The following is a 22168-nucleotide window of genomic DNA, read 5'->3' on the forward strand; positions in this document are numbered from 1 at the left end:
ATTGTAAATAACGAAATGTTAGAGATTGGCTTGCAATTTCGTGTGTTGCACTACAATTTGCTAACACGCTTAACGCACTACATCGCAATGCAACGCGCGAACCGGCTCGCGCTCCACCCCCACTATCCCACCTCGACGCGTCTGACGGTGAAACAAAGGAATCAATTCATTTCCTTACCGCTCCTGCGGCTCCTCACTCTCTCTTCTTCCTCTCTCCCCTCACTCCTCATCCGCTGGCGGATTGATTAGTATATTCTCTTCCTGCGGCTTCTTTCCTCTCACATGACTCGGTACACAGCTCCCAAACCCCCACTCTGCTAACCCGACAGACTCCTCAACCAACCCATATGCATCGACAATGCAAGTGCACCCCCACATACACCCCACTAACATCCTCAGGGAACCGGTATTCTCAAGGCCGGGTTTGCTAGCGAAGACGTCCCCCGCTGTCTGCTTCCCTCCGTGTATGCAGTAGCCCACATGTCCCCACCAAACCCCCGCTAACCCCCACAGAGTAGGACGGGTCAAGTATACGAGATGTATGGCCGGAGCGGTGCCAGATGACACGTTTATCGGGTCGAAAGCGCATGAAATGCGCGGCCTATTGAGGCTCACGTATCCCATGGAGCATGGAATGGTGCAGAGCTGGGACGACATGGAACGAATCTGGGCATTCGTGTACGGAGAAAGTCTCCAAGTTTCGGCCGAAGAACACCCGGCACTACTGACTGAAGCACCTCTTAATCCGAAACGCAACCGTGACCGGCTGGCGCAGGTATTTTTTGAGAGTTTTAATGTTCCTGCATTGCAGGTTTCACTCCAGGCGGTGCTCTCGTTGTATGCTTCGGGACGGACGACTGGCATCGTTGTCGACTCTGGCGACGGCGTAACCCATACAGTCCCCGTGTACGAGGGTTTCGCCATAACGCCGAGCATCCAACGCATGGATCTCGCCGGCCGAGATGTCACAGAGTATCTGCAATTGCTGCTCCGCAAGGCAGGATACTCCCTGACGACGAGCGCCGAAAAGGACGTGGTCCGGCAGATGAAAGAACAGTGCTGCTATCTCGTCAAGGATTTTGCTGCTGAACAACGTGAATGGTCGACTTTTCGTCAGCCGCTTGAAGAGTATCGGCTACCAGACGGCCAAATTGTTCGCCTCGGTAGTGAGCGATTTCGGGCACCCGAAATCCTCTTTCAGCCTGAGTTAGTCGGCTTAGAGATGCCTGGCGTGCATCGGCTTGTCCAGCAATCACTCTTTCGTGCCGATCTTGATTTGAGAAGCTCTCTAGCCTCAAACATCATTCTGTCCGGAGGCTCTACCGTCACCACTGGTTTCGGCGACCGGCTCCTAAACGAGATGCGCACCCTCATGCCTTCGGGCACTCATATTAAAATCTTCGCTCCTCCAGAACGCAAGTACAGCACTTGGATTGGCGCTTCCATCCTCGCCAGTCTCAGCAGCTTCCGCAACCTCTGGGTCTCTGCCGAGGAATACGCCGAAGACCCCAATATCCTCCACCGCAAGGGCATGCAATAAGCTTTGCGGGGCGATTCCATGTGCTTGCTGCGGTGTAACTGAATGGTGAAGTGAAACCTGGACGTTCCATGACGAAACTCACGGGATCATCTTAATGAACCCTTGAAGAAATACCTCCACACGAAAGAGGACCCCTCCCCGCAAAACTTTAAGCAAACCTTATAAAACATAACCTTTCCCCACACCCGGGCCCCACAAACTCTTTCTTTTTTATCCCAGAACGAACTGATATTTTTCTAACAAAAAAACAAAATCTACTTCAATGCATTTCCAACATCAAGAACGTGTCTAGTGCTTGTTCTCCTCGGGACGGAGAGAACGGACAGTCTCACCGGCTCTCCAGATCTCCAAGTCGCGGATCTCAGCGAGCTCCTTCTCGTAAAGCTCACGGTAGTTGGGCTTAGAGTTGTACTCCAAGGAGCGCTTGGCCTCGTTACCGTTGGCAACGTTCTCGTACAAGTCCTCAAGGACCTTCTTGTTGGCGTCGTAGAAGCGTTGAGTCCAGTCAATGGCACCACGACGAGCAGTGGTAGAGCAGGCGGCGAACATGTAGTCCAAACCGTACTTACCGATCAAGGGGTAAAGGGATTGAGTGGCCTCCTCAACAGTCTCGTTGAAGGCCTCGGCGGGGGTGTGGCCGTGCTCACGGAGAGTTTGGTATTGGGCCAAGAAGAGACCGTTGATACCACCCATAAGGCAACCACGCTCACCGACCAAGTCAGAAACGACCTCGCGCTCGAAGGTGGTCTTGTAGATGAAACCGGAGCCAATGGCGACAGCAATAGCAACAGCCTTCTCGTCAGCCTTGCCGGAAACGTTTTGGAAGACGGCGACGGAGGAGTTGATACCACGGCCCTCCTTGAACAAGGAACGGACGGTACGGCCGGAACCCTTGGGGGCAGCAAGGATGACATCGATGTCCTTAGGGGGGACAACCTTGGTTTGGTCCTTGAAGACGACGGAGAAACCGTGAGAGAAGTAGAGAGTCTTACCCTTGGTGAGAAGGGGAGCAATAGTGGGCCAGGTCTCGGTTTGAGCGGCATCGGAAAGAAGGTCCATGATGATGGTACCCTTCTTGATGGCCTCCTCCATGGGGAACAAGTTCTTGCCGGGGACCCAACCGTCCTCGATGGCAGCCTTCCAGGAGGCACCACCCTCACGAACACCAACAATAACGTTCAAACCGTTGTCACGAGCGTTCAAACCTTGTCCGTGACCTTGGGAACCGTAACCAATAACGGCAAGAGTGTCGTTCTTGAAGTAGTCAAGAAGCTTCTCACGGGGCCAGTCGTTACGCTCCCAGACGGTCTCCTTAACACCGCCAAAGTCCATAGTACGGACACCACGGGTTTGGACCATGGGGGCAACACGAGCAGCAGAGCGGCTCATAACGCCGGCGCGAGCCAAGACAGACATAGAGCGGGTAGCAGGGATAACGCGGCGGGCACCATTTTGGCGGAAGGCCTTCATGGCCAACTTAGAGGCGGAACGGAAAGACATGATTTCGAACTGGGTTCTGGGGTAGTGGAAGAGAGAACGTTGCGATTTAAGGAAGATGGTTGACATTGTGGCTGTGACTGCGACTTTTGTTTCGCTGTGATACGCGAAACTTTTGATATCCGAGTTCCCACTTTCTTACGATCATTGGTTGAGGCTCATCTTTCCTAGCCGAATCACGAGAGCAACCGAAGGCGTAAGCGAGATTTGAAATGCAAAATGCAACGCGTCGTAAACACAAGCGACGCGCAGGTGCACATTTAGAAAAACAAAACGCCATCGCAGATACAACGAAGACAGATGCGACGGATGCGACGGATGCGCAGAATGGTGTGAACGAGACGAACGCAAGCCACAAACTAAAATTACCAGAGGAATTACGAACAGGACAAGGCAGGGCTACACGAAACGACTTGACAGAAACGACACGAACGACACGAACAGCGGCACTGGCTACACTAATTACATACAATCACAGAACACCCTCCAGCTTAGACTGAAAAGAATATACTTTAATATGAAACAAACAAAGAAGCAGGCACTGGGCAAGACAGACAGAGAACACACGTTGACCTAAGTCGGTTGAGAAAGAAAGGGAAGCAGAGAGAGGGCGTAGACGGCAAAGTTAAAAAAAAGAATAAGGAACATGGACATGTGTGGGAAAGCGAAAGTTGAAGAGGCGAAGAGGAAAAGTGTTCGAGTGTGCGTGTGCTCGTTTGTATGTAAGTGAGTGTGTGTGTGTAAAGAGTCTAGATTGATTTGGCAGCCGTAAGAAGCTCAAATCCAAAAAACGAGACGCTGCCGTTTTTTGATATACAAACCAATGCGGGATAAATGGAAAGGTGAAAACGATGGGGGGAAAGGTGTACCCCGTGTTGGAGGGGCGTCGACAAACCCGTTGGAATAAATGGGACGTTTGAGCGTGTGGATTTTGATGTTTGTGCAAATACACACACTCATGCGTCCCACTCATTCCAACACACCCCATTGAGGTGCACGGAAACGTCGTGTATGTTCGGTCAAAGAGGATGTATTAGGGGACAGGGTCATTAGATCGTATCCAAGAATGAACGCGTCTAAAAGGAGTTGAATCCTCACGCTATCAGTACCAGTAGTAGCAATCACCGCAAACGTTCCACTTCAAGCATTCATATTGTGCAGATGCCATGGAGCTTCCCCGTTGCCGCGGTTACAGTAGCCAAGAGTATGCCTGTCCGGGACAAAGAGCATTTTATGTTTATTCAAGTGTGCTCGAGTAGTTAAGGGACGCATGTGTACTTGAGTGAATGCGACCCCGAAAGATGGGTGCTGGCAGTTTTTTATTTTTTTTTACCAAGAGGCCATGTCTTCCATCTCACCAAACACACTTTCACGAGTGGTGGTCAATGACTCGCCCCCTTCAGTGTTTTTCTCGTCCACTAAGGGACTCGAGAGAAATTGCTGAAGATGCTCTTTCTGGAACTCAAGAATGTAAGAATTCACCTGGTCAAACTCCAATAAGAAACCATCGTGTCCTTCGGCAGACGTGATGGACTTGAGAGTTCCATTTTTGAGCAAACGGACGATCTCAACTTGCTCATCAAAGGTAAACAGGCCATCGGTTTCAATACCCATGACAAGTGCTGGCTGGGTGATGGCTTGCATGGCCTGTTCCAAGGTGTCCGCACGATCACGCATCACGTCGTGCGTGTCGAGTTTGCGAGTAATGGAGATGTAGCAGTTGGCATCAAATCTCTTAACAAACTTATTGGCTTGATAGCGCAAGTATGACTGCGCAGAAAAGTACGTGTTCATTGGGCGTCTGAGGACGTCGTTGGATTGCCTGCGGGACAACAGAGATGGGGGTTGTGAAAAACTGCTGCTCATGTCGGACGTTGGAGTCGAGACGCCGCTTGAGCGTGCAGGGCGCTCGCTACGGTTAATATTACCTTCATTGTGCACAACCCATCGAGCATCATTATTAGAGAGGGGGGTGGGAATGTGATCAGGGTAGGGGTGACGAGTCGTGTCGGCGGCGGCACGGGAAAACCGGCGTTCGAACGAGCCTTTCGTCCTGTATGTGAGCAGCGCGGCCATACGAGCGGCACCGAGTCCACAGACGGGTTGCTCATCAGGCTCGTAATAGCCATCCTTAAAATGGGGGTCTGAGTAGATACTCTGACGCTGAGCTTCACACCAACTAATGCACCAAGCAGAGTGACGAAGCGAAGTTGCAATGGGCACAATGGTACCGACAAAATCCTTGTCGAAGGCCCACTCCAGCACAAGCATGCCTCCCATGGAACCGCCGACAGCCATGGCAATGTGCTTCACACCCAAGCGTTGCAAAACAAGCTTATGGATTTGGACATCGTCGCGCACCGTCGTCAGAGGAAACTCGGGGCCATAAGTAGTCTGCGTTTCCGGATTCCACGTCACCGGTGAGGCACTACCGTACGGGCTGCCTAACGAATTCAAACAAACAATGAAAAACCGTTGAGGATCAAAGGCACGGCCCGGGCCCATAAGAGGTCCCCACCAGTCGGCAGCATCTGCAGAGCCACTTAAGGCGTGACAGATGAGCAAACAGTTGGTACCCTCGGCATTCAATTTACCCCAGGTTTTAAAGGCAACCGGTACCTCATAAAGGACATCACCGGACTCGAGCACAAAAGATGGCACAATAGCAAGCTTTTGAGAAGAAATAAGGTTGACAAAGTGATTTTCCTGCTGCGAGTGATGAGAACAGTCTGTGATCTCAATAGAATCAATATAATTCTGAATGTCACTCATTTTTTTTTAATTTACGCCGTTATTTCCGGAGAATCGAGAGTAAAAAATTAAGACAGAAAAAAAAACCAAAAAAGAAATAAAGTAACTTTTGTTGTTTAGAGTACACGGGAAAAAGATTCAAAAACGTTTGCGAATCTTATAAAAAAATAAATTCAAAGAAGAGAAAGCTGACTTCCGTCAAAAAGAAAGACAATAATCGAAAACTAAACCTGTAACTAGGTTTCTCTATATTCGTTTAAAGAAAACACACACACAAAATCTCGAGTCACGAGCTTTGTTGATTGAATTCAGTACGTGTAAAGATTTCGTATTGTCGTTTATCAAGTACTTACGCTTCTTCAGATAAACGGCTCCAATACTAACGTCTAACACGCGTCTGTAGGCTTGCTAGTGCGTTTGTTGAGTTCCGCGTTATTGTTGTTAAACAAGATACTGTAAAGGAGCGAGGATGCACACTCGTCCAGGAGCAAAGAAAGGCGCAAAGTGTATTCGACCGTTAAACTCGCAACAAGCGAATCTGTATATACGTATACAGTTGTTAAGTTGTTAGTGGCAAGGAGTTGGGAAAAGGTAAGCTGGGTGGACAACGTGGTGTCTTCTGTACGGGGTACGGCTAGGATACCTCGATCTTGGCGCAAACAAACATATACAGCTTTCCTAGCTTACAGCTTGACAGTTCATAATCATAGATATTGGAAACGCGTTCTGTACATTAAATGCTATATTTTTCGGCGGTATTCCATTGGCGAATTATTTCGTCCCCACAATGTGCTGTGTGCCTTACGTAGGTGCGGCCGTGCCATTTCCCTATACCTGCTAAACGCAGTGAATTGAAGCAAAACTCATAGAATCGTGCTATAAACAACTTCTAGTACACAAATTTGGACGTTCTTTGGTTCCCTTCGTTTTTTTCTTTTTGGTTTCTTGACAACGAAACGAATTGCATGTATTTTTTCCCGTCCTTTGAAGACTAAGTTTGGTTTTTGTCCAAAAGTTTTGCCTGTGAAATGATAGAGATGGCTAGAGAAGCTCTTTTATTCTTTCTCCTCGTGACGCTTTGCGTCGCTCTAATTGTAAGTTATTTAGGAATCCATAAAAAAGTATTAACCACTGATATAGCTTTTTTCGTACCTCAAAAACTCTCACAATCCCCGGAAACCGCTGGCCGGCGAGGATGTGTATCTACATGCCGATGAGAATGGCCGAATTGTAACAGCAAGGTTAAAACGACACGACACGGACCCTGACATCAAATTGTCTGTTGTGGTCCCTGCGTTCAATGAGTCGGATCGCATTATAAACATGCTGGAGGAGGCCGTTGCACACCTAGACACGAAGTTTAAGCAGACCGTCTCGGACCGGAAGCGTCGCTGGGAAATCATTGTTGTGAATGACGCTAGTACGGATCGTACCGTTGATGCTGTGCTGGAGTACTCGCGCTCTAAGCGTTTGGGCCACTCCCTACGCGTGTGCTCGCTGCAAAAGAACCGCGGCAAGGGAGGTGCTGTTACGTGGGGCATGATGCATGCCCGGGGTGATTATGCCATTTTTGCTGATGCTGATGGTGCTTCACGTTTCTCGGATATCGACATCTTGTTTGATAAACTGGTGGACAATGAGTATGGAAGCATTGCGATCGGCTCTCGCGCCCACATGGTGAACACAGATGCCGTTGTCAAGCGTTCTCGTCTTCGCAATTTCTTAATGCACGGCTTTCACAGCATGCTTCGACTTCTCGGCATTAGGGACATTGGTGATACGCAGTGCGGCTTCAAGCTTTTCAGCCGGGATGCCTACAGTAAGATTTTCCCCATGATGCACGTTGAGGGCTGGATTTTTGACATAGAAGTCCTCATTCTTGCCCGTTTTCACGGGGTCACTATTGTCGAAGTACCAATTACATGGCACGAAGTCGGTGGCAGCAAGATGATGTTACTGAAGGACAGCATACGTATGGCTATTGACCTGCTTGTCATCCGTCTCAATTATACATTTGGTATTTGGAGACGTCCTAGAGTCAAGTAAGGAGAGAAAGAATTACTACGCTCCCTCCGACCTCCGTGAACACACTGATGAAGCGCACGGACCCATAACAACCGGACATGTTTTGTCCAACGTCCTTGGCGTTCAAAACCCCAAGACTTTCCTTTTCTCAACCGGTAATGCTCGCGACATCCTCACCACCTCTGACTGTCGGTTGCATTGGCATTACATCTCCCACTTCACTCGCCTCGGTGCTTTACCGTTCACGTCTTTCTTGCGTGTGTGTTCGGCATGCACCGCATCACTAAACCTTCATTTGATTATATAACGACCCACGCCTTGTACATTCATACGCATCAGTGCACTTACTGGATTGACGCAGATGCGGAATTCGCTGATCTACAAAAGACAACAGCTGGAACCACGTTCGCGCGTCTTCCGTGCTTCGTTCCCTCAACTAATCTTGAATGCATCAAAGACACATATCAAGTGATTGATGATCAATGTTTGCATCCCCCGACTTCACTGCTTCCTGACAACCATCTCATCCTATGCGCTCGCATGTTTCAATCTTCCAACCACTCCGCCGTCATAAATGTAAGCGAAGATGATCTTCCTGTCTACGCATAAGCCGTCGAGGCCACGTTTTATTGCTTTTGTCTTCTGGTAAGCGTGTTCGCTCCCATACTACCGCTCACTATCTTAATCTCATCTCATTGCGCGCTTGTTCACTGGCTCCACCGCCTCCACTTACCGGCTCGTTTACCTGAGGCATTAAGATTGTAACTGTTATCGCACGGTTCCCGGGCGCCTAATCCACGTCTGAGTTTTGACGTTTATCAATTCGGCGACGATTAAAAAGGACAATCATTTCGACATTTTTGCAAGTCTGTGTTCTCTTAAAAACCAGCTGCCTTACCATTGCAACTCCTCAGTGAGCTCACTAATTGGCTTATCTTTGATTGAAAAAAAAACAATCATTGTTGTGGCAATTTTGAGTGTGTTGTAGATTTATCTGATTCGCCCGACTTGGTACAACCTTTTTAAGCTTGGTCGCAGCACAATCGCCGTCCCTGACACAACTATCCTCTTATCGACGAGTTCTCGGGATTGGAACACCCAGGACTACCTACTACTACCGCCAGACACACCGTATATTATTTCCCTCGTGTCTGCCTCTCATTCTTTTTGTGTTTTCTCCCATTTATTTTTGGAAACTCTCCTTTTTGAACGAAAATAGCTTCGGATCTACTCAGCAGCAGTGATGCTCCGTTCATTCTTTTCGAAAAACTGCGCTGGAAGAGCGCTTTGGAGTGCTGAGAAACGTGCATTCTCCAGCCTTTCCATCAAGAATCACGAGCGTGTGCTCCCCAAACGCACCTTCTTCAAAGAGCCACCTGCACTGAACGAGATTGCGACCTTGACCATCCGCAACGGTCCCATCTTCCATGGCACATCGTTCGGTGCAAACCGCAATGTCTCTGGTGAGGCTGTTTTCACTACGTCGCCCGTGGGTTATGTTGAGTCGATGACGGATCCTTCGTACAAACAACAAATTCTGGTTTTTACACAGCCGCTGATCGGTAACTACGGCGTGCCTTCAAGCGAGGCTCGTGACGAAAACGGCTTGCTGCGTTTCTTCGAGTCTCCCGGCATCCAATGTGCCGGTGTGGTAGTCTCGGACGTGGCCCTTCAATACTCCCACTGGACTGCAGTGGAGTCGTTGAGCCAGTGGTGTGCCCGTGAAGGCATCGCTGCCGTATCCGGAGTCGACACGCGTGCCATTGTCACATACTTGCGTGAGCAGGGTTCTAGTCTGGCGAAGATTAATATTGGTGAGGAGTACGATGCCGATGAGGACGAAGCCTTCACGGACCCTGGCGCGGTGAACTTGGTCAGCCAGGTCTCCACTCGTGAGCCCTTCTTCGTGTCTGGCGGCGATGGCTCGCTCAACATTGCTGTTATTGACTGTGGTGTGAAGGAGAACATCTTGCGTTCGCTTGTGTCTCGTGGTGCTAGCATCACGGTGTTCCCCTTTGATTACCCCATCCAGCAAGTCGCCAGCAACTTTGACGGTATCTTCCTCACGAACGGCCCCGGCGACCCGACTCATTTGACCAAGTCTGTCGCCAATCTTCGTGAGCTGATTGCTTCCTACAACGGCCCCATCATGGGTATTTGCATGGGTCATCAGCTGCTCGCGTTGGCCAGCGGTGCCAAGACCATCAAGCTTAAGTATGGTAACCGTGGACACAACATTCCCGCTCTCGACATCGCCTCCGGCAGTTGTCACATCACCTCCCAAAACCACGGCTATGCCGTCGACGTTGCAACTCTGCCCAAGGACTGGAAGGCTACTTGGATTAATCTGAACGACCAGTCGAACGAGGGCATTGCTCACGTTTCTCGTCCCATCTCTTCCGTCCAGTTCCATCCGGAGGCCCGTGGTGGTCCTATGGATACCTACTACCTCTTCGATGACTACATTGCCAAGGCCAAGGAGTTCAGCAAGGCTCGTGCCGCTGCCACCGCTTCGGCGTAATAGACTTCCTCCCTCCCTCCCCCTGCGAGCTTAAACGCGTTGTCTTTCTTTCCTCTCTGTTTTATATTCTTCATCATGAACACGCTTTCAATTTAATATTCTTTGTATGGACGGCACACCCGCGTCGCCGCTGTGCATGCTGCCTTACTAAGCAAACGCTCCAATGGAAGCTATCTACTCGTTTGGCTGTGTCGCTTCAGCCAATTTAATTCGTTTCCGCGAGACAGCAAATTTAAAGTCGCTTGCTATTTTTGTTTTACACAGTCGGCGGCGGGGCAGCGGCAGCCTCGAGAGTGGAGAGGTACGACAAGGAGTGGAATTCGAGAGCTGTTCTGATACTACGGCAATTACCGAGGCACTTGTTGCGGTGTCTGCTGCGGTAATAACTACGATGGCTACGATTTAGTTTCTACATAAAATGTTTGTTACAGTGAGAATGTGGAGCACTAGCGTCGAGAGAGAGTCCTACTTCCCGGCGTGGCGTCACCAGGAGAGAGGGGGAGCGCTTATTACGGAGGCCGCAATTACAAAACTGCAGAAAGCTGTTTCTTAGTGGGTGTTTGCCCGACCCTTCTATCGGTCGTCTACGTAAAGGCGCGTCTACTGTGGTCCAGTCGTTCTATGGATCCCGAAACCTCTTCCCCGCGTTAGACCCATCTCCTCGGAGAATTTGGGCCGATAGCCGGGGGCGGTGGCTCCCGCATTTCCTGATTGCGTCGGCCCACTTTCGATAAGATAAGTTTAATTAAGAATACGTGAACTGTTTGCCGATACAATCATATTTCGGTGAAATAAGGACGGTCGTGGAGGAATTCTCTGGCGCCGAGGATGATGTGTGTAAATCAATATCATGTCAAGGTCATGCAGACGAATGGCTGACTCCTCGATCCATCGCATCTATCCGCGTGTTCGCATCTCGCTTGCCACCGTGTGTAAGCAATAGAGCCAGGCCTGGGCGCGCCGCCTCCTGTAACCTTGCAAAGCAATCACGCTCGGCTGTTGGGTTTCGCTTGCTGCAGGAGCGCTGAGGTGAGACGAATAGAACGGATAGGAGCGGATGGAAAGCAATAGAACCGGGTATGTGCCAATGTGCTTTCATGCCAGTCAGGAAAAAGTCACTTTAGCTGCCGAAAAAGGCCTCTATTTCGCCGCGTATTCCGTCTCCTTCACGTGTGGAAGCTTTTCGCGTTTCCGCGTTTTCGAAACATGTGCTGCGCCTGTGGAAAACTGGCTCTCCAGAGCTGTTTTCTGCAGACTTTCTGTGTTTCCATATACTCTCTTTCATTAAATAGGATAATTTATTAATAGAACATGCAGAGGTTCCACAGCAGTCGTATGACCGTCCAATTCGTGTCGTATTGTATTTTTCGTTTCGTTAACCGTGTTCTGGCGAGCATCCCAGCATTCGCTTAGAGTGCTCCCGTGACGTGTGGGGCACTTATCAGGGTTCGTGCTGACTGTGGGACACCACTGTAAAACTGAACCCTGCGAACCCCACAACACCCACCCCGTAATTAGCGGACGGCAAACCAATAACCCCCTCCACCAACTTAACATAAACACAACAGTACTGTGACCAGGTCCAGGAGTTTTTCGTTAAAAACGGCGTTTTTGAAGCTGGATTTGTGTAATTCAGTAGGTTTTTTGTTCTTGGACTACTTTTTTCCCCCAGGATTCTTTTTTGAACGGATTTTTTTGGGCTTTCTTCAGAGTCCCGCATTCGCAAAACTGATACTCGCTTGTAAAAAGATTTTCTATTTAAATTGCTGTTTTACAGGGCCTGTAATCCCGTGCACACATTCTCTATTTGACCGATAACGGTTGTAATACTCCTGGATACAAAGGCAATCGCACAATTTGTTGGATTCTCGCCCCATTCCAGACTATATTTTCCTTTTCTTTCGGCTATTAAGGAACTGAGAGGTTTTCGAAAAGGAACACCACGAGACACGAAACGTGAGAATTTTCATTTGGTTTGACGCGTGTTTGTGCTTGTCAAACTTGCGTCCATCCATTTTCTTGCGAGTTCTCGCAGCTGACAGCTTAACCGTCGCTTTGACTTTTTTTTCCATCTTTTCCCGAGACGTATCGACGTCTCTGCACACATAATATCGGCCTGCCTACAATAATGTACACTTCTGCTCTTAATCTCACGCTGCCCGGTGACGGTGGCAAGAATGCAGTATCGACTGCAAGACCCTCAAACAACAGTTGTGCTCTTTCCGTTGACGGAGCCTACAGCGGTAACTTGACTGCAGTGTCGCATGCATCAAGTAGCACTACCAACTTGCCACTCAAAACATCGGCGCCTGTCGAGCGTCGGGAGGACGATGACTGTGCACACCTGTCTTCCGCTAACGATTTTGGCATGGGCAGCTTGTTGTATTCAGCAAGCAAGTCTTTTTCCGGCAAACCATCATACACTTCTTTTATTGTCGATTCTGCTCTTGGAAGCAGTATTAATACTACCGGTGCCGCCAGTGGCACCCTCTCACAAATGGGATTGACTCCCAGTTCGCTTTCGGAGGAAATGCAATTGAAGCAATCTCAGCAACTAAACCCTGTTCTGAAATCTCCTTCTCGTCGCGCACGCTCTGGAACTCTGCCATCTCGTCTGTCTCGGGCATCTGCTCAGCTTGCCTCGTCTACAGGCGCCTTTTTGAATGCTGCAACGAGCTCGCTTACGGGTTCAAAAAAGACGGCAACATTGTCCGAGTATGGAGATGTATCGCTACCATCACTAGAAGGCTCTGCTCTATCGCTTTCGTCCAACCCGCCTCTAGCTCCTGTTAGCATAAAAGTTACTGATGAGTTGAGCGGGTCCACTGCCTTTCCTCTGAGAAGAGACACGAACGCATCCAATAACTTCTCTAGCAAGTTGGGAAACGACTTGTTTTCTACGTGGATGTCGTCTTCACAGTCATCCACCCAAGCGAGAATGGAGTCTCCGGAACTGCCCGTTTTCCATCGAACCAGTGACATGGAACGCTCGTTCCCTCAGTCGAGCCTTCCATCCTCACAGTTAGCCAGTGCTCTTTTGAACTCGTCCATGTCCTCCAACGAGGCTGAACACGTGAACACGCTCGATTATCTTGGACTTTCCGATTCCATTGACTGTTCTCGACAAACAACCAGGTATGTTGAGAAGTTCGAACCGAAGAACTTGAAGCAAGTTTCGTCGATGAATAGTCTGAGCAGCACCTCAAAGTCTGCTCTGAAAGACGACGGCTCATCGAACACTGCCGTACCGTATTCATCACATGGTTCTTTGCGTTCATCAGACACGCAAATGCTTTCGAACGCTTTTGGTTCCATGCATCTTTCCTCGATGTTTAAGAGTGGAACTAGTCTGGGCAGTTCATCTCAGCTCAATAGCTTGTCTTCCTCTCGTTTTCCCCCGACATCTTTGCTCAGTTCGAGCCACCTCTCCGATTCGTTTTTCGGAAAGCAAGATCGGTCTTTGATGTCTGATACACAAGAAGACTTGTCGGATAACTTTGGGCTTGGCTCTTGCGTTAGCAAAACCTTAATGATTTCCAATCTGCCTCAGAATTGTAGCATGGTTCAGTTGCATCCTCTTTTGAAGGACTATCAGACAGTTGAAAGTATTAGAATGTTGCCTAAAGAGAATGCCGCCATTGTCGGTTTCGACTCTCCTGCCTCGGCAATTGCCGCACATGAATCACTACAAAACATATCTGTTTTTGAAGGCTCGATGCCGTTGCAAGTTACATTCGTAAGCTCCATGTCGAGTTCCGAAAGCACAATGTCGAACAGTCTTTCAAGCTCCAAAGAGAGCGGCATGCTTATGGGATCGGGCACTTTGAGTGTTTCTGGACTCGGAAAGCATGCGGAGTACTTGGACTGTATCGTTAAATTTGGACATTCCATCAACCTTGATAAGGTTGAACAGATGCTTTCCGACTTCGAGAAGTTTACGTACTTTGCGACTGATATCAAGTCACCCTTGGAATCCCTCCGTTCACGTCAGTTTGACGCGTTCAAGCTTCGCGAGATTCGTAAAAACATTGACAATGGTGTTTATACACAGGAGGAAATTGAAGAGATTGCCAAGGGTATGTTGGACGACATGGCCGAGTTGTCATCAGACTATCTAGGAAATACGGTTGTGCAAAAGTTCTTTGAGTATTGTTCAGACTCAGTTAAGGAAAGCATGTTAGAGCGTATTGCACCTCACTTGGCTGAAATTGGTACACACAAGAATGGAACATGGGCAGCTCAAAAGATTATCGACGTTGCATCCACCAACCGTCAAATGGACTTAATTATCCAGCATCTCACACCTTATCTTCCTTTGCTTTTCCTTGATCAGTTTGGTAATTATGTCGCTCAGTGTTGTTTGCGCTTTGGTTCTCCAAAGAACGATTTCTTGTTCCAGGTAATGGCCCTTCAATGCTGTGAAATTGGACAAATGCGTTTCGGCGCACGGGCAATGCGCGCTTGTTTGGAGAACGAGAAAGCGACGTTGGAACAGCAAGCCCTGTTGGCGGCAGCTATCATTCTTAACGCACCACGTCTGGCTAATAACCCCAATGGGATGCTGTTGCTTACTTGGTTGCTTGACAGTTGTGTCTTTGCAAACCGTCATCAATTGCTTGTCCTCCAAATTTTACCCCACCTTGCTACGTTATGTACTCATAAGGTTGGATCGACTCTCATCCTCAAATTGCTGAACAGCAAACAGGAGATTTATGCTCGTGACTTAATTCTTGAAAAACTGTTTTTCGCTGAAGATACAATTACGCTTTTGAAAGTGTTTTCAGACCAAGCTGTTGGAGCCGGTCTTTTATATAAGATTATTACTGGGCCATATATTGAACGTGAGGCAATGCTACAAATTCACTCGAAGTTGGGACATCTTTTGCTCAAATACGCCACACACAACTCCCAGAATTATCGTCGTTTAATGGAAGAAGTTGGTCTAATTTCAAAGAACCATTCTATTCTGAATGGAGGAATGAACCCTATGCTTATGGACTCTACTGCCTCCTCTAATACAGTGCGAGATTACTCCTTTTCGCGTGTTTCTTCTCAATGTATGCCTGGACCAAGAAATGTTGACGTTGGTTACAATATGCCACAGATGCTGCATGGCTATGGCAACATCGTATCTTCTTCCGCTATGCCTGTTTATTCCGCAGCGAGCGGGTTCAACGACGCTTATGGCTTAGAAAACGCGTTGTCCGCTGAATCTACTGCGAGTTTGTTGAAGATTGGTTCGCAAAAGCCATTGTCTCATTTCCGCAAAGAAGCATTTAGTAATGTTTCAATGAACGCTGGTTTTGAACATTCTAGAGGAAGGTTGGGAGTCGCTAATTTGAACGACTCTTACATGCAAGCATCCACCGTGAACTTGAAGAATCTTCATAGCGGACTCAACCATTAATAATCGGCTTCTATGGCTTGCTGTTTTGTACCAGATGAATAGAAGCGAATAAGGCAAATGGAGTTTCTCACGCTGTTTGCTTTCCTTAATTATTCGGTTTGTTTCGTTTCTTTTTTGTTTGGTACACCATCAATGGTTTTTGTTTACACTCGAAACAGAGCGCGGTCAGGGTCTTCTTTTCTTTTGCATGGGCACTTTGTTAATTCGTTGGTGACTATGTTTGTTCTTCTCCCGTGTTTCTTCCATTGTTTCCCTTTTCCTAATGGTTTCACACCTCTTCGTTCCAATTCTATGCACGACAAGTTAGAAGTTCTGCCGCTCTTTTTTTAATCCTATTCAATCTGTTATCGTCTATCAGGTACGGTACCAGATGTCTATTTATACACATCTATATATTCATCCTTATCGTTTCTGTGTTTTACCCATCGACCGAGGCAACAGGCGTGTTTCCGCCAGTTTCTTTCATCACTATGTTTTCTCCCTTAATTTGTGTGTTTTGAGAGCAAATAGATTATTTAATGCCTCGTTGCCGATTTTTTGTTTGCTCTTTTATCCAGTTTTTTCGTTCGCGGTTCTTCTTTTCTGCTTGGGTTCTTCTATTTCTTCCTTCGTGTATAAAATAACTCACACGCACGCACACACACACACACACACATATATTTACTATGCACTCATACTCTCTCACTAACTCTTTCCTTCCATTTCTCCTAGCTTCTTCGAAACCTGACGAAGCGTCCGGCCCGTAAGGACATAGGGATGCAGCAGCGTCTTGAGACTCATCTTCGTTTTCTGTGTGGATTATAGTGTCTTTTTAGGAGAGTGTGTTTGCTCTGTTGAAAACTCTCATCCCTGTCCGTTTGTTCTGTTTCTCTGTTCGTCTAGTTTCCATTTGGAATATCCATCATCTGCTCTCGTTTTTGTTTTCCGTTATTCTATCTTATTCTACTACTACTACTACTGATTCGTATTCATTTAATTAGCAAATATATTAGTTGAATTTTTAGATCTAGCTTTGGGTTTGTGTTGCGCTAAGTAATTATATCTCCATGATAGCGCTAGAAAGCATCCGTTCTGGCACACGGCCTGCGGCACTTGGTGCACGGATGTGTAATTAGTTCAACTAGCGATTTTATTACTAACAAAATTGTGCAACTATCAATTTCGCGCCTTTTGCCTACCTCTTCCTGTTGCTCTTCTGTATTTCCCTTATAGCTAAGACTATAGCTACACACAATGTTACACCACCAAAAAGTCCACAGAGTGCGACTTCTACGAGTGCTCCACCACGACTAAGTGACGGGTCTATTCCTCCAACTTTGGCTGGTAAAAAATAGATAAAAGTGGAAAAATGTCGTCGCCAAAGTTTACTGTTCATTTTAATCCAAATCCAGGAACCAAAAAACAAGCGCGACATGTGTACTTGACTCCAGCAGCGGTTGCCCGGATGCGTCTGTGTGTGATGCAGTTCGTTTGCGTAAAACACGACGGTGGTGAGGCTGTAGGAATTGTTCAGACTCTGAGTAATAACAACTATGGTCCATTTGAAATGCTGATTACGCCGGAATTTGCTTCTTGGGCCAATGTGAAGCAGTATCAGAAAGTCACCATTGCCCCATATACAAAACCATTAAAAGTTGCTGCTGTTGCAAAAATTAGTACAGTGGGCCAATTACCCAGCAGTGTATCGTCCGAAGCAGCTGTAAAGGATCTACTACGGGAACTGCGTTATATTCATCCAGGAATGACAATTCCTATGTCGTTCATTTCTAACAACAACCTGGTAACACCGCCAGCTTCCCCGGCAAAACGAGCAGTAAACAAGAAAACGTCTCACCCTAACAAGACGGAGAGCGGGTCGTCCACTTCGGAAAGTTCTGCTGCTCTCACAATTGATGAAGTGCATGTCGAATCTCCAGATACACTTTTGGAAGCTGTGTCTGCACTTTCGCTAGAGGAAGTTCAGATTTTCAAGTTTGACGCTTTCTCAGAAGTTGATGTTGAGTTCCCGAGCCCTCCGGCACTTCAATTTGCGTCTCCCAAACGAAACGGAGCAGCAACACCTGTTGGCACGTCTCAGACGCCACAGCCTGAAGCCATACGAGTCACATTTGACAAGATCGGTGGCTTGCAAAAGCAAATTGCCATACTCCGAGATGCCGTTGAGCTTCCCTTGCTGCATCCGGAGCTTTTCGAGCATTTTCACATTACCCCTCCTCGTGGTATATTACTGTATGGGCCACCTGGTACAGGAAAAACAATGATCCTGAGGGCTGTTGCGGCGGAAACGAGTGCACAAGTGTTCACTGTTGACGGCCCATCGATCGTTGGTAAATATTTAGGTGAGACAGAGTCTCGTCTTCGTAAAATCTTCGAGGATGCTCGAGCCAATCAGCCGTCCATTATTTTTGTGGATGAGATTGATGCCCTTGTACCTAAGCGTACTGGCGATGTTAGCGAAGCTGAGAGCAGAACAGTAGCAACTTTCCTCACTTTACTTGATGGCATGGCAAACGCTGGACGAGTGGCCGTGGTTGCCGCTACCAATCGGCCAAATTCTATTGATGAAGCTCTTCGTCGCCCTGGTCGTTTGGAGAAAGAAATTGAAATTGGTATTCCCGATAAAGAGGCACGTTTGGATATTCTTAAGCTTCTCTTCCACGAAGTGCCCAACAGTTTGTCGGATGGAGACATCGAGGACCTTGCCGCACGTTCCCATGCGTACGTTGGAGCTGACTTGGCTGCTGTTGTTCGTGAAGCAGCACTTCGAGCTATTAAACGTGTCATTGCTTGCAAACAGTCAAAGGTTTCCGAGGAGAAGATGGATAAGAGCGTTGACACGGATTCTGCTGTTGTTGAAGACAACAACTCTGCGATACCTGCTGTAACCGATGAAAAGGTAAACATGGATGATGTTGAATTTGCTCTTTCCTCTGTCCGGCAAAGTGCCATGCGTGAATTCATCATGGAGTCACCTAACGTTACTTGGTCTCAGATCGGAGGACAAGAAGAAGTGAAGCAAAAACTAAAAGAGGCAATCGAATGGCCATTGACACACCCTGAAACTTTTGTCAAGCTTGGTGTGACACCGCCGAAAGGTATTCTATTGTACGGCCCCCCAGGCTGTTCCAAGACGCTCACGGCAAAGGCTATTGCAACAGAAACTGGATTTAATTTCATCGCAGTGAAAGGTCCAGAGTTGCTTCAAAAATACGTCGGTGAAAGCGAGCGTGCTGTCCGACAAATTTTCCATAAAGCAAGACAAGCAAGCCCTTCGGTGATTTTCTTTGACGAGATTGATGCTCTGACAACTGAACGAGGTGGTCATGACAACAGTAATGACCGGGTGGTTGCCGCTCTTCTTAATGAGATGGACGGTATCGAATCTCTGAAAAATGTTTTGGTTTTGGCAGCTACCAACAGACCAGATGTGATTGACCCAGCACTCATGCGTCCTGGTCGTTTGGATCGTCTGCTGTATGTTGGTCCTCCCGATGCTGAAGCACGTCTCGCTATCCTCCGGATCCAAGCCAAACGGATGACTTTTGCTTCTGATGTTCGCTTAGAAGAGTTGGCTCAGTTGACCGATGGTTGTTCTGGTGCTGAAGTTGTAGCCATGTGTCAAGACGCTGGCTTAATTGCTATGCATGAGAACGTCGAAGCGCAACAAGTTTCACAGGCACATTTCGAAGCCGCTCTGAAAAACCTGCGCCGTGGCATTACAAGTGAAATGATCGAATTTTACGAGTCCTTCAAAAATCAAACAACTGCTTAATGCATGCAGATTTCTGAAGCTTCTCTCACTTACATTTTTGACTTTTTTTTTTGGTTTGGCTATGGATTGTCAACGGCTTCCTCTCATCTTTACTATTTAATGCAACAACTCCTGTTCAATACTTGAAACAACAGAACAAACTCATAGACACAAAGTATACCACAATAATCCCCTTCCTGAATATATACTTCTTTCCATTTATCGTTTCAGAATCCATTCATTAGGTAAACGATTACACTACGAGTAAATAAAGGCGAGCAAGTCGGCCAAGTCGTTTTCATTGACCTCCTTGTAATAATAATTGGTACAAAAAAGTAGACATCTTCCATCTCATTAATTTTTTTAAACGTGCGTTGAAACTAAGCCGGGCTGAAGATCAACTAATGATGAAACATCTTCTTGATCTTGGAGAAGAAACCCTTACTGGAGGATACTTCGTCACCTCCTAAGGTAGCATTGGACAACCCGGGCACAGCGTTACCGCCTGTAGCTTTGTTCACACGGTTCATCATTTTCATTTTATCGGTCGTGCTTCCTGGAAGCATCTTATTCACCTTCTTCGCGTTTTGGTAGTTTTTGTACTCCTTCTTGGCCTGTGCAGCAAAGTTCTCGGACTGTCCAAGAGTGTCCGTTAACCCGGAACCATGTGCAGCCGTTGCACCAGTTAATGGTGCATCTGTAGTACGCATAGCAGACATTTCAGATGATGTTTCTTCACTTACTGTTTCGTTCACCAAAACAGAAGATCTTCTTTCTCGAGGTAAATGTTGTTTGGGGCTTTCTATAGGCGAAAGCGTGTTGTGTTGTTGTTTGGAAACAAACTGGTCTCGATTAGATTCCGCAGTTGTAGAAGAACTATCTTGGCCTGGATGTAATTGACGTCCCTCAGTGACAATGTTAGGTTCATATACTTGTTGCGACTGTGGCGACTGTGGGGAAGACGTAACAGACGAAGATTGCTGCTCCGTAGGCGACTGACGTTTGCCGCTGCGTAATTCTGACACATACTTCACTCCAGCGCTATTCTGAGTTGCGCTGAATGGTTCAGGAGTGTTACTATCGACGACGGAGACATCCTGTAGAATGGAACCCTCGGGAGAAACAGCAGGTGGAACTGATTTCGCCTTCGCAAATGCAGGCTCATCTTCAACCGCCGCGGACAGAGAGGGACGATGGGCTGCAGAAACTTTCATACTGTCTTCAACAAGGACAGGTTCTGTGGCCTTTACGGCGTCCAAGGCATGCTCTGCATTGTCTTCCGCAGCAGCATACTGCGTTGTGCCCGGAATGAAAGAACGTTTCAAGACAGTCTCCTGGTGTTCTTCCAGATTGGTGATGGGCTCATCCGTAGTCACGATTGTACCGTCATGTGCATTATGATAGACATTATCCTCAAGAATAGTTGGTGAAAAATCTTGTCGAGTGTCGTGCCAGGAAGCCTTGCTTTGCGCAGAAGGCTCACGTACTCCTTCAAATTCAGGTGCAATTTCCACCACCTGCTGAAGGTTTACATCAATGGACGATGCGTCGTGTGGCAGAGGAGTTTCCCTCTTAGACGAGGTAGAAGGCATATGACCACCTTTATTCGGCATAACCAGTTCCTCGTCACGCAGCGACTTCGTCGAAAGGCTCGAAACAGCTTCACTACTCGGGCCTAGTTTCTTCGGCTCCGGCCAACTGTAGAGAGTTTGCTTATTAAACTCATAATTGTTGTTGTGAACAGAGGTCTCGTGGTTTGCAGAAGACAGCTCGCCCACCTCATCTGTTTCCTCGTTTGCGGGCGTCGCAGAAGCTGAAGAAGTGTCGACGTGAGAAATCCGACGGCCTCTGCCAGCGAACTCTGCTCCTTGGTCATTCCTTAACAGAGGCGTCGCGCTTTCCTCTGTCCGGTAGTACTCGACGCCTCGATAACCCTCGTTTTCATCGTCATCGGCATAATCATCGCGTTCTTCCTTTGAAGTAGAGGAAGGTGTACTGCTCGTAACTAAGTACTTGTCCAAGTTTGACGATCGCAGTGAATCGCCCAAACCGCTCGATGCAGACGTTGTTGAAGCTACACCTTCCTTTTGTTTTGGTCGAGTTGGCCCAGCTGGAACTTCAAAATCGCTCTTAGCGTTCGTCTGACGCCAATCAAGTTGTTCGGAAGCGTTTGGTGGCTGATCCCGCCGCCAGCTAGCTTTCCCGTTCTCCAAATTGTCAGTACTGTCGTCATGCAGAACATCCGGACCAGAAGACGACACGGTGGACGCCCGGTGAGCAGAGGCAGAAGGCTGCTGCCGTTGTTGCGGCGAAGAAAATGACCCCGGAAGATGGGCTCTCTCCCTTGAATAGAGGGTTGGAACGTGGGTAGACAAGCCAGCAAGTCGATTCACCTGCTTTTCATCAAGCAATTCAGCCGGAGGTAGCGTTCGTGGACCAGACATTGTTAGGGACGAAGTAAGTGACTTGTATGTGTGGATATCCGTTTTCGTTTAACGGAAAGGAGAGAAAAGTTAGTAGGGTGAGTTTGAATTAGAGTACAAAAAGTTAAAATAACCGGAAATTATGTTCTTCAATATGATGTTAACCCGCTCACATGGGCTCAACGAGGCTATTTATGGGCAAATACGATGATTTCGTCGACAAAAGAGCGCCATCCTGCTCGTTTCCACACTG

At 47.8% G+C, this 22168-nt stretch overlaps 8 protein-coding genes across 8 annotated transcripts; 5 read left to right on the forward strand and 3 right to left on the reverse strand.

Annotated features, from left to right (window-relative positions):
* The first annotated feature begins 143 nt into the window (after positions 1-143).
* SJAG_00397 (actin-like protein Arp1) lies at positions 144-1782 on the forward strand. Its single transcript, XM_002171644.2, has 4 exons — positions 144-290; positions 330-360; positions 400-464; positions 514-1782. The coding sequence occupies exons 1-4, from the start codon at positions 283-285 to the stop codon at positions 1538-1540; spliced, it is 1131 nt and encodes a 376-aa protein (XP_002171680.2). The 5' UTR covers positions 144-282; the 3' UTR covers positions 1541-1782.
* On the reverse strand, positions 1729-3109 carry SJAG_00396 (acetohydroxyacid reductoisomerase). Its single transcript, XM_002171643.2, has one exon. The coding sequence runs from the start codon at positions 3104-3106 to the stop codon at positions 1829-1831; it is 1278 nt and encodes a 425-aa protein (XP_002171679.2). The 5' UTR covers positions 3107-3109; the 3' UTR covers positions 1729-1828.
* Positions 3110-3528: 419 nt separating this feature from the next.
* On the reverse strand, positions 3529-6372 carry SJAG_00395 (homoserine O-acetyltransferase). Its single transcript, XM_002171642.2, has one exon. It carries the CDS (start codon positions 5807-5809, stop codon positions 4367-4369), a length of 1443 nt encoding a protein of 480 aa, XP_002171678.1. The 5' UTR covers positions 5810-6372; the 3' UTR covers positions 3529-4366.
* Positions 6373-6825: 453 nt separating this feature from the next.
* Positions 6826-7834, forward strand: SJAG_00394 (dolichyl-phosphate beta-glucosyltransferase Alg5; the record flags this gene model as incomplete). The annotated part of the gene is made up of 2 exons (XM_002171641.1): positions 6826-6882; positions 6929-7834. The coding sequence occupies 2 exons, from the start codon at positions 6826-6828 to the stop codon at positions 7832-7834; spliced, it is 963 nt and encodes a 320-aa protein (XP_002171677.1).
* Positions 7835-9056: 1222 nt separating this feature from the next.
* SJAG_00392 (arginine specific carbamoyl-phosphate synthase subunit Arg5) lies at positions 9057-10334 on the forward strand (the record flags this gene model as incomplete). The annotated part of the gene is made up of 1 exon (XM_002171640.1): positions 9057-10334. The coding sequence occupies one exon, from the start codon at positions 9057-9059 to the stop codon at positions 10332-10334; it is 1278 nt and encodes a 425-aa protein (XP_002171676.1).
* A 1440-nt stretch (positions 10335-11774) lies between these two features.
* On the forward strand, positions 11775-16746 carry SJAG_00391 (RNA-binding protein). The gene has a single exon (XM_002171639.2). It carries the CDS (start codon positions 12463-12465, stop codon positions 15739-15741), a length of 3279 nt encoding a protein of 1092 aa, XP_002171675.2. The 5' UTR covers positions 11775-12462; the 3' UTR covers positions 15742-16746.
* Positions 16747-16958: 212 nt separating this feature from the next.
* Positions 16959-19791, forward strand: SJAG_00390 (ribosome biogenesis factor recycling AAA family ATPase). The gene has a single exon (XM_002171638.2). The coding sequence runs from the start codon at positions 17090-17092 to the stop codon at positions 19511-19513; it is 2424 nt and encodes an 807-aa protein (XP_002171674.1). The 5' UTR covers positions 16959-17089; the 3' UTR covers positions 19514-19791.
* SJAG_00389 (hypothetical protein) lies at positions 19661-22102 on the reverse strand. Its single transcript, XM_002171637.2, has one exon. It carries the CDS (start codon positions 21934-21936, stop codon positions 19894-19896), a length of 2043 nt encoding a protein of 680 aa, XP_002171673.1. The 5' UTR covers positions 21937-22102; the 3' UTR covers positions 19661-19893.
* Between the last annotated feature and the right edge of the window lie 66 nt (positions 22103-22168).

Source organism: Schizosaccharomyces japonicus (assembly GCF_000149845.2).
Source record: "Schizosaccharomyces japonicus yFS275 unplaced genomic scaffold supercont5.1, whole genome shotgun sequence".
NCBI classification, from domain to species: domain Eukaryota; kingdom Fungi; phylum Ascomycota; class Schizosaccharomycetes; order Schizosaccharomycetales; family Schizosaccharomycetaceae; genus Schizosaccharomyces; species Schizosaccharomyces japonicus.

What these genes read in the sequence shown, in the direction of transcription:
- SJAG_00395 (XM_002171642.2), bottom strand. Translation starts at nt 5,809, where the DNA reads ATGAGTGACATTCAGAATTATATTGATTCTATTGAGATCACAGACTGT.
- SJAG_00390 (XM_002171638.2), top strand. Translation starts at nt 17,090, where the DNA reads ATGTCGTCGCCAAAGTTTACTGTTCATTTTAATCCAAATCCAGGAACC.
- SJAG_00391 (XM_002171639.2), top strand. Translation starts at nt 12,463, where the DNA reads ATGTACACTTCTGCTCTTAATCTCACGCTGCCCGGTGACGGTGGCAAG.
- SJAG_00389 (XM_002171637.2), bottom strand. Translation starts at nt 21,936, where the DNA reads ATGTCTGGTCCACGAACGCTACCTCCGGCTGAATTGCTTGATGAAAAG.
- SJAG_00396 (XM_002171643.2), bottom strand. Translation starts at nt 3,106, where the DNA reads ATGTCAACCATCTTCCTTAAATCGCAACGTTCTCTCTTCCACTACCCC.
- SJAG_00397 (XM_002171644.2), top strand. An exon ending in AACCCATATGCATCGACAAT is followed by an intron (nt 361 to 399) that starts GCAAGTGCACCC and finishes TAACATCCTCAG; the next exon opens with GGAACCGGTATTCTCAAGGC. An exon ending in CGCTGTCTGCTTCCCTCCGT is followed by an intron (nt 465 to 513) that starts GTATGCAGTAGC and finishes TAACCCCCACAG; the next exon opens with AGTAGGACGGGTCAAGTATA.